Here is a 12,876-nt window from a genome sequence, read left to right as displayed (position 1 = left end):
AAGGCTGTAATAGCCAGTGAGGATAGGAGCTGGAGGTTGAATTCAAAATTCCTGTTTTATTTGCTCAAGTTTGCCAAAAGTGTGTTTCCCTTGTTCTTGTTACTTACCTGTTTTATTGTTTTACACCACAGTGAGCGTGGACGTTCATGAAGAGAGGGGCAAATAACACTGATCACTGAGTCTGCTGAGGGAGGTGCAGGATGTGGAGGCTGGGTGCGCAGTCTGTGTTCGGCACACGAGTTTCATAGTAGATGATGGTCTTCTAGCCCTTCACCTTCTCAAACCAGCTTTTGAATGCATTGTTACCTATGAGGTGAAAATGAGTTTGATTTCTACCTGGCTTGTGTTAATTCACTTGGCAGTTGACAGGCCCTGGCTCTGCAGGGAAGAGGATCAGAATAGTGAGTTCACCACAGGTCAGGAGCAGGCGGACTGTGCAGGCAGGTTTGCGTAGTGCCTGCTCTTGCCATGCACTGCTCAGGAGGAGCAACGTACCAGCTCTAAACGGAAAGCTTTTCTTTTTATAAAACATTGATTCATTATTGTTAAAATATAGAAGACTAAATATTCTGAAAAAAATAACATCGAAAGGAAAATTGGGCATCTGAGAAAGATCTGACTCATGGTATCCTCCTGGTGAACTTCCTATTGTAAAGCAACATGCTCCGCTTTTTCCACTTGAGATTTGCTTGAATGGCTCCCTTAGCCTGAGCTCCTACTAGCCACACACAAAAACCTTTAGTGGTGTTCTAATGCTCTGAACTTCTTTGACTGGGGAGGCTGGTATTACAAGCAAAGTTTTAGGTTTGTTTCTTTTTAAGCAGCTCTTGTTTTCTGTAGGCATTGTTATAGAGTAGTGGGAGTTGTTTCTAGGCTCTGGTGTGGTAGGATGTGTAGTGTAAATGTGTGGACTAAGTAATTAAATTGCTGGACTGAATGTCTGCCTCTTGTGAGTGTGATTGTAGGAGAGCAAGATCAGAGATTCACTTGGTCCTTCTGGTGCAGCACTCAGCCCCTCCTTGGGACAAGTAAGGCTAGATTGGATCAGGCAAAGAAAGCTTCTTTCTGCATGGAGGGCAGCTGGATGTGACATAAAAATCAGAGACTAGTCAAGGCATCCTCTGGTTACCACTGAAAGGGCATTAAAGAACGCAATTTATGAAGACTAGGGTCAGTTTGTGTACTGCAATATAAACATCTGTTGCAAAAAGTTTTGAGAAAAGATTTTGCTAAATAGTCCTGTTCAGTTTGTTTTGCTCAAGATTCTTCGCTGCAATAACTCCTTGAAAAATGAAGCTGAATCTGTCCTTGTCACTTGTTCTGAATAATGGATGAACTTGGGCTTTGTTTAATCCAGCTCGTTCTGCAAACTTTGTTTGTGTTTGGTTTAAGAAAACCAAGTCATCAGCAGTACATACAACACATTCCATGCTCAGCCTCGCAAATAGATGCTGTGCCGATTCACTAGGTCTGACTGCACTTGTAAAATAGTCAGTGTCTCACTTTGTCCATTTTTTGTTTAAACCAAATAAAGCCAGACTAGAGCATCTTTTAAAAAGCAAAGCATAATCTTGAGATATAAGCCTTGTAGAGGCCAGTCCATTTAGCTGCAGATGCATTAAAAAAATCCTAAAACTCAGTTATCAGGAAAATCCTGGTCTTTCGATAGCTTGTGTAGTCTTGAAAAAAATATGTAGAGACCTCTGGTGGGAAGAAGTGAAGGAGGAGTATTCTGTGTTAAGCGTAGAAAGTGAAGATGCAGGAGTGGAGGGATCTCAGCTATGGTGTCCTCTTGCTGTGCCTGTTTTAGTGATTTCTCCAGCCATGCTAAGACTACAGGATGGCTGCAGTGATGGAAGAACAAGCTGTGTCTTATTTTAGGGGCTTGACGTGTATTCCGCAGTGAGTTAGGCTGGGAGACTGCTGTTTTGGTTCAGAGGCTGACATGGTAATGCTGTGAGATGGTGAAGTCCGTTTGCAGGCCTCACGCCGGAGTCTGCAGTCAAGTGGGAGCAGGCAGGCTAGGCCAGGAGAACGTCAGCCATTCTACCTTCGCTTGCTGCTGGATGTGTCTTGGCATCTTGTACAAATATATTGGATGATGTCTGGGTACGGAATGTTCTGAACTTCCATGGTGGAAGTTAAGGAGAGGTGGGGAAGAAAACCCCAAGCCCCTTCCTGAAAGGCAAAGCTTCAACTTACAATGTACTTCATCTTATAATTAGCTCAGATGGGTTTTAGCTGCCTGGTGTTTTACTTTCTTCTTAATGTTTCTGGCTCTTGCAGTCAGTGCTGTACCTTCACTCAGCAAGAGGGCTCATTTGGCAAAGGCATCAACACATGACATCATTCTTGCCAGCGTCTCCAGGCCTGTTTAAAGCATTGGTGGTGACTTGACTGCACTTCCCAGAGTTGTATGCAGCTGTGGAATTTCATTGATTGAGACCAACAGGAAATTCTGAAGGAAAAAACCGTAGTAGAAGGTTTGCAAAAGGCTGTTGCCTGATTAGTTTCTTGGCTAATGGTAATACATGGCATAGTGTAGGTCCCAGTGCAGAAGACTGCACTGCAAAGAGAGCTTTTCAAAGTAATTATCTGTAAAATGAGGAAAAGCAACATTCATCCCAAATTAACAGTGGTATGGAACTGATCACATGTATTTTTTTAAGAGACCATTAGAGAACCTTGATAGCATTCCAGCAGTTGTGTAGAAAGCTGTGTGGTGGTGGGGAGGGAGGATTGGTTCCTAGTGAAAACCTTGCATATCATGAAAACCTCGCTTTATCATGCTGGTATGCACAATGCAAAGGGGACAAAAGATTATTTTTAAAAAAAATATTCTTAACGGAAGCACTTTGACATTAGTCCTCAAGTAATTATTTTTATCCTTCAATAGGTGCATCTGCATGCTATTGTGCTAACACTGCTGCTTCTCTTATTAATTATACTCTTTTAAGCTTGCTTCACAAAAGTAATCTAGCAGCCCATAATAATTAATGCAGTTAAAATCAAACACAGTAAGAATAAGACAAGCTTAACTGGAAAAAAAAAAGGGGGGGGGGGGCAGGGCAGACAGGGCTTGGAGGGAAAGGCAAAACCCAGCACTTGGGCAATTGGATGCCACAGCAGACATGCAGGCTGTAGTGCGCCCAGGTACATAAAAAAAGGTACCTTGTGCATGACAGGCATTTGAAGTATGTTATTACATGTAACGATGCCTTGTTACAAACAAATAACTTTCACCAAAAGGTTATTAGTAATTGATCTTGCCACTGGCTTCAGTGGCCATACTTAAGTGCATTTGCAATTCTTTCCAATGACAGATTCTAAACTTTTACAATGGTGTGGGTTTTTTTGGGTTTTTTTGGTTTTATTTTGTTTAGGGTTTTTTTGTTATTAAATGATAAGTTTGGTGGAGAAATAGGTCCTGGTTAATGTTACCTGCTTCTGCTAAAAGGTTCACAAAACAGGAGCCAGCAGGAAACATACCTTTTTATGTCCTTCTTTCACAAATGATATTTGGGGAGTTCTGTAATCAAAATATTATGCCAAATATTTTCTGGAATGATCAAACCAAACCCCAGAAGACCTTAAATCTTATATAACCTGATTTTCAGCTGGTGAAATTTGCGGTTTATAAGGTGATGATCTGATGACATGGTGTTTTCCAATCTGTGGAATGTTTTTATTACTTAATTGTCAATATGGTAAAGTCTGGTTCCAGTATTTTATCTTACTTTTCTTAAAATCAGTTGTTTCAATGGGAGAATTGAAGATACCAGAATCATGGCTTCCATCTGACAGGAAAAGCAGGCATGGTTTTGAGTTTTAGATGTTTTATTAATCTGGTTTTTAAATCTCAATTTAGTTACATAGTATGTAGGGCAGCGATGAAGCTCTTTTTCTGAGCCACAGACTTTGAAATTATAATCTTCCCTGCTTCTTTGCTGATTAAGTTTCACTTGTAAATATAAGCTTACTACTATAAGTTGCCCTTCTTCAGGAACGGTTTCTTGTGAACCACACAAAAATGAGTAAATAGCAAATACAAGTTTATGGTAGGCTTTATAAAATATGATATTTTTTTTGGATCCAAGCTGGATCCTTTAGCACCTGCCACCAGGTCCCTGCCTTGTGTGGTGGCAGTGCCTGATGCCCCAGTGCTGATGGCTCCTTCGACTCCCCCTCCGTGGGGCTGCTGCTGCTTTGGCAGTGGGGTGAAATGCAAAGCACCACCAAGGGAATTGCGTTTGATTCCAGTACAGCATTAAATATTCCCGCTGAAGGGTTGGTGGTGTTGAATTGATTGAAGCAATTACTTAGCATGGAGATGTAGCTGTTCAGCTAAAACCCAATTACTTCCCCAACTTCAGCCCCATCTTTTTAGGGTTAGTGGTGTGTTATTCCTTACCTTAAACATACTGGCTTTGCTCAAAAAGTGACTATCTAAAAGCTGGTGGGTTTAAAGAAATGAGAAATGTTCGTGCAGCACAGGAAATTAATTTATTTTTTTTTATAGCTGACCATTTGTATTTGTTCAGGTTGCACCACTGTGGATTTTGTATTTGGATTGATCTCTTGAGTTTACTAAACAAGCTTATGAAGGATACTAAAGCTCGTCTTCAGCCTAATTCTTCAGGAGTTATTTTATTTGCTTTTATTGTTGGCTAATGAGCAGCCCAGGTTTATAATGTTGAAGGAGGGGAGAAGTCTGAAGTAAGAAATATTACTTAAATGCTTTAAATGAGCAAACTGCATGACGTGAGTTTGGCTGTTTCCTAGCACTGAGGACAGAGATATTCACGAGTAACGCTGAATGCAAATTTCCTGATTAAAGTATGAGCTGGGGCTTTTCTTCTAGGGGTATATGGGTATAAAAGAGCAATGAACAGATTATGGAAGAGAAGGTTGCTTGGCTTCATTTGTAAAACAAATGAAGATATTTGTTTTGTGGAGATATTTTAAAATTGTTTCTTTGTGACTTTCTTGAAGAAAATCCCTTGGAAAAACTGCTGTTCTTTCTGGTTTGTTTCAGTTAAGCATGTGGTGTACTTCGTGGAGAAACTTTCCCTTCAGGATATTTTCTTCTCTTCCTTTCTCTCCCCATTCCATTTTGCTAAATGTTTCTGGCTCCATATTGTGATGACCACCTTCCTTTTGTTTTGATGAAGTACCTCTGGCTGTGGATTTCTCTCATACTTGAAGCTGAAGGAGCAAAATATACTCCTATAACAAACATACTGGTGAAAGAGCCTAGGGGAGCAAGCGCTGCTCGTGCTCTCCCGTCAGCGTAGCTTTGTCTTCTCAGTCTGAATTGGGACTCCAGTTGGCTTTTTCATGTTAGTGTATTTCTTTATATTCCTGGCAGAGGGATTTCTTCAAAATTGGAAAATCAATCCAGGCTTGGTGGTAACTGTGTGTATATGTGATGCAGGCGCAGCTCCTGCTGGAGAACTGCACTGAAGCACCAGCACCGTGGCAACCTGTGGAAATCCAAGCGAGCAATGGTATAGTTTGAAATGTAATGAAATAGTACTATAAGTGTAAGGTCAATTACCAGTCTGGGAGGTGCAGATACCAGTATCACAGGAGATGACACTTGTGTTTTACTGCTCATCTCTAATTTTGTTCTTTCTTTCCTGTCCAGACTTGGAGGGATTTCTGCATTGAGGCTTTTCAACCCTTGACGATTGTTTTATGCTACTTAGTTTTTCTGAATAATGGTCTTATGTCTACATATAGCTGCCTCTTCACGGTTTTTATTTTTCTTTTGGGGTTTTTTTTTTCAAGACATCTGGCATAGCTGCGGATCTCTTTTACAGTATCTGTAATGAAAAAGTATCTGCTTTGCAGGAATGCAGGTGTAGATTCATTCCTACTTTGAGTTCACTCACTTTGGCACTGACACTGCCATTCCTCCTGTTCTCTCGCTTCGCTTTGCTGTCCTGCTTCTCTTGGCCTGTTTGTTTGCACGTGTGTGTAACTGTTCTTGAGCCATCTCCATCGGGGCTGGCCAGCTGGTTTAGCTGTTGGCACCACGTGGAGCTGGGTGTGCTGCTTTGCTTTTCCGGCTTGTGGCATGTTTGCCCTCCCGGGGAGAAGATACAGTGCTGTTTAAGAAAAAAATCACTTCTGATGCCAAGATAAATAAGAAAAGATCCAAACAGATCTGGAGGGACAAAGTGGCATAGCCATTACCTGAGCTGGAGCTGCAGGAAAGGAACAGACCTCTGTAGGATCCTTCTCAGCCTCCCCGACTGGATCTCTGGAGACCTGAGTGCTCTTCTAATGAAAAATTGTGGAAATTTACTCTTAAAATCCATGTGCTGGAATTCAGTGTTTTCATGATTTACTAAGTATACCATGCAGAATGTCTTTTTGTCTCTTACATGTTTCTGATAGCTGATGTTCGGGTACAGGTGAGCAGGCCAAGGGCACCGCCGCAGAGCGCTGGCCGCCCTGGAGAGCAGGCGGAGGGAGGAGAGATGCTGCCGGGCACTCTGACCCTGGGCACGGGGGATGACGTGGAGGGCTGATGGCCCTGTGGACTTGTGCTCTTCCCATTAACCTCTGCAGGCGTTGTCCTGCCTTTTCCTGCTGAAGCACCTATTTGTGTGACTCCTGGGATCCCACTCTCAGAGGGAGTTGTCTTCAGTGTAGCTGCTGGTACTGCAGAATGCAGCTTTTTCTAGCTTTTTTCTTTCCTCTCCCTGCCTTTCCCTGCTTTGGACGTGTTTTTTTGTGCTCAGAGGCAAGCTTAGGGTTGAATGAATCAAGGTTAAATTAAAGTTGGTTCACAGGCTAGTTTGTGAAATGAGAATAAGTCAGCTTTAAAGTGCAGAGTGAAATAACTGGAAATAAATGTTTATTGTAGGCCTGGGTTTGGATTACTTTGCTTCAAGGAAATTACTTGGGGGTGGTGTGTTTTTGGGGTGGTGCAAGCACAGCTCCTATCAAAGTGAAGGGGGGGGGTTACCAACAGACGGGAGCCCGACTCACCTGGCACCAAGTGGGCACAGAGCCTTCCAGGCACAACGGGATGACTTCATTACCAAGCGAGATTTTGCAGGAGAAGCTGCAAGCAGAGCCAACCTATGGTTTAGGTCACCTAAACAAGCCATAGGAGTGAATCTACACAGTTTAAAATGCAGTAGATTAGTTCACTCTCAATTTATCCCAACCTGGAAATTAAGTGATATATTAAAGGAGCGAGGCGCAATACGGAGTAGCAAATAAAAGCTGTGTCCTCATTTCCTTCACAGGATCTGACTTTAACTCTGTTTTTCAGGAGAGCTTTAGTTTCCTAAACTTTTAGTGTAGAACTTTAGTAGGTGGGGTTTAAATGTAAATTTTAGGTGACATATTAGTTTTATTGTAGCCTGCAGAAATGATGAATAGTTCAATGGGAAGGTATATAACATGGTGGTCAGCACTTCAGTGCTTAAAATGACTATTATAACACTTGGGTTTTGATTTGAAGAGTTAGTTACGAAGTAGGTAGTGTCCCTGTGATGAAATACTAGGATAGCAGTGTGAACACAGCTTTTTTTCTTTTTTTTTTTTTAATTCGGAATATTTGCATATAAGTTTTGGGGTACATCTTTTAATAATGATGTGAGTGCATTGTATCTTGACTTTTTCTAAGTAACAACCAATTTCCCTACCCCCTTGATATTTTTTTAAACATGAAACAGGTTTTTCTCTTGGCTTTAGAAACACAAGGATTCTTACACCAGTGTCTCAAAAATCCGAGTAACAATTTTTTCCAGGTGGAGTCACAGGTTTAGTACTTTTAAGTGGAGAAGTGAACTACATTGAAACTCATTTGTGGGTGGGTTTGCAGTCAGGCTTGTTGATGGAATTTGGGTCATCAGCCAGAAAACAAAGCCGGAACAGAGGGTCAGGAGTCTTCGGAAGAGGGGTCATGGGTCTGGAAGTGGGATCAGAAGTGTGGCCATACAATGGGAAGTGTATCATGGGGGAGGGGGGGAAGCCTGCAAGTTAGATCAATATCAAAAAAATGACTGTCCATTGTTGTCCAAGGAGATTTTGAGGGGCAATACAGGACTTGATTCTCTTGTTGTTTGAGGTATTCAAGTAGAAAAAATAATCCTTTAGGAATGAAAAAGTGAAATTGCCCGTTTTCTTTGCTACTTAGCAGTACTCTTTCAAGTCTGCATAGAATTTCAAACTAGAGCTTGTGCTGATGTTTATTTTGGGTACCAGATTGTTTCCAAGGTGGTTTTAAAGAGGATGGATCCTGCTCTCTACCCCATGGAAGAGTCTCTGCTCAGGTGTGCTGCTGGCTCTGGGGAGATGCCCACAGGCAAGGGCAGCAGGAGGCGAACGATGACATTAGTGTGCAGACTGGAGGACAGCCTTTTACTATAAATACACATTGTTTTTCCTGTTAAATGACTGATGCTGAGAGTGGTTTTTAGATTGCTATTTTTAAGAGATAATGTATTCACTAAGGATGTCATTATGTATTGCAAGAGTTTTAATGTAAACTGTTTACATATTGATCTTGTTGTAAATTAAGCTTTCTTCCTTATCTTCAACAGGCAGCCAGATAAACTAGTGGTGGTTTGGACAAGAAGAAGCCGAAGAAAATCATCTAAGGTTAGTTGATGGCTTACTAAGTCCCAACTTCAGTGACAAGCAGGGCCAGCTGTCTGCAGGCTTAGTTTCTTGCGTGTGGGGAGCAGCCAAATAAATGAGAAATACTGTAATTGATTTTATTTTCTTTTTTAATAAATCACTTTATCCATAAAGTTCAGAAAGCTGCTGTTGATGTAAGTGCTAAGTTATGGAAACATTTAACTCAGATTTTGGCTTTGGTTATTTGTTTAGCAGAACTGTGTCATCATCAGTTCAAATTCGGTAGCAATTAAGTGAGGCCTAATTAGAAAGGAGAATCTGTTTCACTACTAGAAGTGTATTAAACAATAAAAAAATAAAGTAATAAAGAATCTGACGTCCCTGCAATAGGAAGATGAAGTCTGATAAGAGGCTATTTCACAACTCAAAAATAGTACACATCAAAAAGAATAAAAACAGGCTCTTTCAGGCCAGTAGTGATCACTGAATTGAATTTTAACATTTAACTTCCACAAAGACTGTAAGGAGGCCTGTGAGTTTGTGTTTTATGGCTGATGACTTGGAGCTTCCCTTTCCTCAGGCTGCCAAGTGAAGTCTGTCCAGTATTTGGGCATTCATAACGCTTGTCCTTCATGGGGCTGGGGTTTTTTGATGTGTAAAAGTTTGCAAGCAGAGTAACCCTCTCATGTGAGCTTCACCTTGGTTTTCTTCCTGCAGTAAGAAATCCGAAAGCCTTATGAGATTACTGTCTCCTTCTTAAATGCTGCTCAGTTTGTCTGGACTGCTGGGTTTTAATGTCCTGACAGTCAGATGCGTTAGCCTCCGTGGAGCCTCCTTTGGGTCTGGGGTGAAGGGAGAGGCGAGACAGACTGGGTGTGTGGCTTGGTTTCCATAGAAAATGAAGCTTGAAAAACCCCACAACACTCTTCATTTACACTGAGATTGAAATAAATGGCAAGCATTTCTAAACCTCTTCAGTGTCTCATATGGCAATGTCCTGTATGGTATGGTATTATTGGCTAACTAGAGTAAAATCTTTTGCCAATCCTAGCAGTCGGTTGTTGTTCAGGGAGATGGGGAGCCTATTTCACGTGTACAGCAGGCAAGCAAAGGCCTTTGAGCACTGGTCATACTGCAGGATTTCTTTTGTTGCCTTGTGTCCTCTGGTGTAGGGCTGTCCTCCACCTGTCCAAAATCTTGAGAAGGGCAACACGAATGAGCTGGGGAAGAGCAGTGTGCTAACTGCTGGGCAGGGTGCGGGGCAGGAGGCGTGCTGGTCTCCTCCCTTCCCAGGAGCATCTCCCCTTGGAGAGAACTCAGCCGTCCTTGCTCATTCCCTCTCTCCACAGCTGTTGCCTCTTACCTTGGTCAGGCTTATGGCAAGTGGTCTTGTCCACAGGGGAGGTTTTGGAACTCAGTCTTTTTATAGTTCTTTAACACTTCAGTTACAGAGATGGTCTAAGCTCCTCTTTTTGGTGTATGCATGTAGCTCAAAATACACTTCCAGGAAACTCTGCACAGTGAGGGGGGCATCCACACTAAGGAAATACCTTGAAATAATTATGTGTTGAAGAACTTAAATGTTTAGAAAATGTGATACACAGTTTCCTACCCTACTGAGGAGAGACTTTTTTGGATTTTTTTTCTGGTACTCCTCTTTTTCTGACTGTCATGCATATTTGCTGTATTTTGTCTTTTAATGTGAGGTCTAGGATGCTCTAAGCTATTTTATCTAAAGACTGGGTACTGGCTGAAAGTGACTGTGCAACCAAATGGCTGCTCCAGTGTGTGTATCCTAAACTCTGCTTTAGGATATCAAAACCCAAAGGTGTTACCTGGTGAGTAAACAAGGGTGTGAACTTTGTCTAGCACGTTTTCCAAGATTACTGGTCCTGTTCCATGTTTGTACTCTTCAGCAAAGCCAGTCGGACTATTCCTCTTTCAGTGAAGGATGAACTAGCTCAAGCTACCTTGAATTTATAGCATGGTGTACATCTAGACAGCAACTGCTGATGTATGGTGTCTATTGCGGCTTCTTCTATGATAACTTTTCCATTTTAGTTTCATCTAATTTCTGTAGAACAGAGAGAGAAAAGATAATATAGAACAGTCAATTCAATACTTACACAAGCATTGTAGCCCTGAAAAGCTTGGTGGAAAGCAAGGTATTTGTCCATGACTGACTGCTTTGTTGAGATTCAGAGTATGTCCAGAAGCAGAAGCCCTAACAGAAGTCCAGCAGGGCTTTGTGAAGTGATGGGTTTCTGCCCGTGGTGTTACAGGCATGGTGCCGTAGGCTCCATTGGCAACATTGCATTGAGGTGAGCGGATTTCCTGATTCTAGCTCAGCATTTTGGGCTTGAAGGTTTTTTCAGCTGGACCATAAAGTTCCAGGATATGTCTTCCAGTGAGTGTCTTCTCTTTTGGTCACCAGGCAGTAGAAACAACTCTTAGATAAACTGGCAGATTTACCTGAGACTCAGAAATGTGTTCTACTCACTCATTCATTCATTCATACTTGGTAAGATCCCACAAAGGTACTTTGAAAGGGGCTGAGTGGCCCTGAGGCCTGGGCAGAGGATAGTTAATTTTTAAGCTTAGGTAGTTGATATGATTTGAGCTGTTCGGGTCTAAGACTGTAGATCAATAAATGTTCTTGATCTCTTAGTCATCCTGCCAGTAAAATACTTTATTCAACATATTTGTTTCATCTAATTGCTTTCTTGGAAGCAAGTCAAATGAGTATTTCCTCTTATTTTATTTTTGACAGACACTGGGCTCAGTGAGTACAAAGCATTAATAATTGTCTATGTTTTTCAGCTTCTTTGAGAAGGTGGAGGAGAGGTATGAGGTCTTACTGTAAAAAATGTTGTAAAGACTTATTTGGAGGTTATGATTTCTGAACTTTTCAGATAGTTAGGGATAATGAGGGACATTCCCAACAGATAGTTCAGATTCACAGGAACGTTGCGGTTGGAAGAGATCACTGGAGGCCATCTGGTCCAACCCCTCCATTTAAGCAGGGCCACCTAGAGGTGATTGCCTGGGGCTGTGTCTGGACAGCTTTTTGAGTATCTTTAAGGTGGGAAACTCCACAGCCTCTCAAGACAGCCTGTGCCTGTGCTCGGTCACCCTCACGCTGAAAAAGTGTTTCCTGATATTCAGAGGGAGCCTGCTCTTTCACTTTGTGTTTATGCCTCTTGTCTGGGCACCACTGAGAAGACCCTGGCTCTGTCTTCTTTGCACCCTCCCTTCAGGTATTCCTATGCATCAGTAAGATCCCCCTTCCCCAGAGCCTTCTCTTCTCCAGGCCAGACAGTCCCAGCTCTCTCAGCATTTCCTCCTAGTGAGAGATGATCCAGTTCCTTAAACATTTTCATGGCCCTTTGCTGGGCTCTCTCCACCAACTCCATGTCTCTCTTGTACTGGGAAGGTGCAAGAGGTATGTTAACCAAAAATGTGGTGCAACTTGGAAGATGTATGATGGTGCTACAGATGTATAATGGGACTAGCCTCCTTAACTGATCTAATCTTAAGATGCTTTTGAGCTGAAAGCAGAGTTCTTGATGTCCTTCGAAGCCCTTATTTTTGTGGCTTTCTGTGATTCTGAAATGCCTTCTGGCCCGCGTGTTTTCTTTCCATGTAAAGTGCAGTGGTCCCTCAATTAGAAGAAATAATGGGAGACACCATGTGCAGGAGTCTGAATATTTTAGTTGTTACTGTGGGAAACATAGAATAGGGACTGTAAGCGTGTTAAACTAAAGTAAGTTTTACAGTGTTGTAAATGAAAAGCAATAACCACTTAGAGCATTTAAATGGCAGTCTGGTGGATGGACACAGGGCCATAAATGTATCCAGCAGCTGCTGACCTTAATGCAGATTGAAATTACTTGCAGCTGTATTCTGGGATCCCCCCTCTCTGGGCAAGTCTGATAGCAATGCTTTTCAAGAGGCCTGTCAAGACAAGCTGGCTCTGTATGGTTGGGCATCTTCATTGTGTGCAAGGAGTTTACATTTACAGAAGAAGGTGATTTGCAGTCCTGCTGTATTTGACAGAATTACTGAGCAATCCTGAACCAAAATGAACTTGGGGAGGCTTATCTGCTGATGCAGATGTTGTCTGTCTTCAAAATATGGGAGGTGGAATTTGCCACAACTCCTTAAGCCTCAGTTAGATGGTGGTTATCAACGTCCATGGTTTACAGAGGATGGAGCTTGTAGCAGTGGACTTGCTTAGCTCTTGCTCTGTGGTACCCTGTCACACTGGCACGTTGC

The 12,876-nt window shown here is 42.1% G+C and overlaps 1 protein-coding gene across 15 annotated transcripts in view; it reads left to right on the top strand.

Moving 5' to 3' along the window:
* Positions 1 to 12,876, top strand: part of EHBP1 (EH domain binding protein 1) — a 226,290-nt gene that overhangs the window by 23,562 nt on the left and 189,852 nt on the right. For all 15 annotated transcript variants that reach the window (XM_055713338.1, XM_055713345.1, XM_055713344.1 and 12 more), the window contains exon 3: positions 8,565 to 8,622. In XM_055713338.1, coding sequence (XP_055569313.1) covers positions 8,565 to 8,622 — 58 coding nt within the window. The remainder of the gene's footprint in view (positions 1 to 8,564; positions 8,623 to 12,876) is intronic.

Source organism: Falco cherrug, chromosome 6 (genome assembly GCF_023634085.1).
Source record: "Falco cherrug isolate bFalChe1 chromosome 6, bFalChe1.pri, whole genome shotgun sequence".
NCBI classification, from domain to species: domain Eukaryota; kingdom Metazoa; phylum Chordata; class Aves; order Falconiformes; family Falconidae; genus Falco; species Falco cherrug.
Note: the sequence above shows the minus strand (reverse complement) of the source record. Positions and strands in the feature narration are given on the sequence as shown.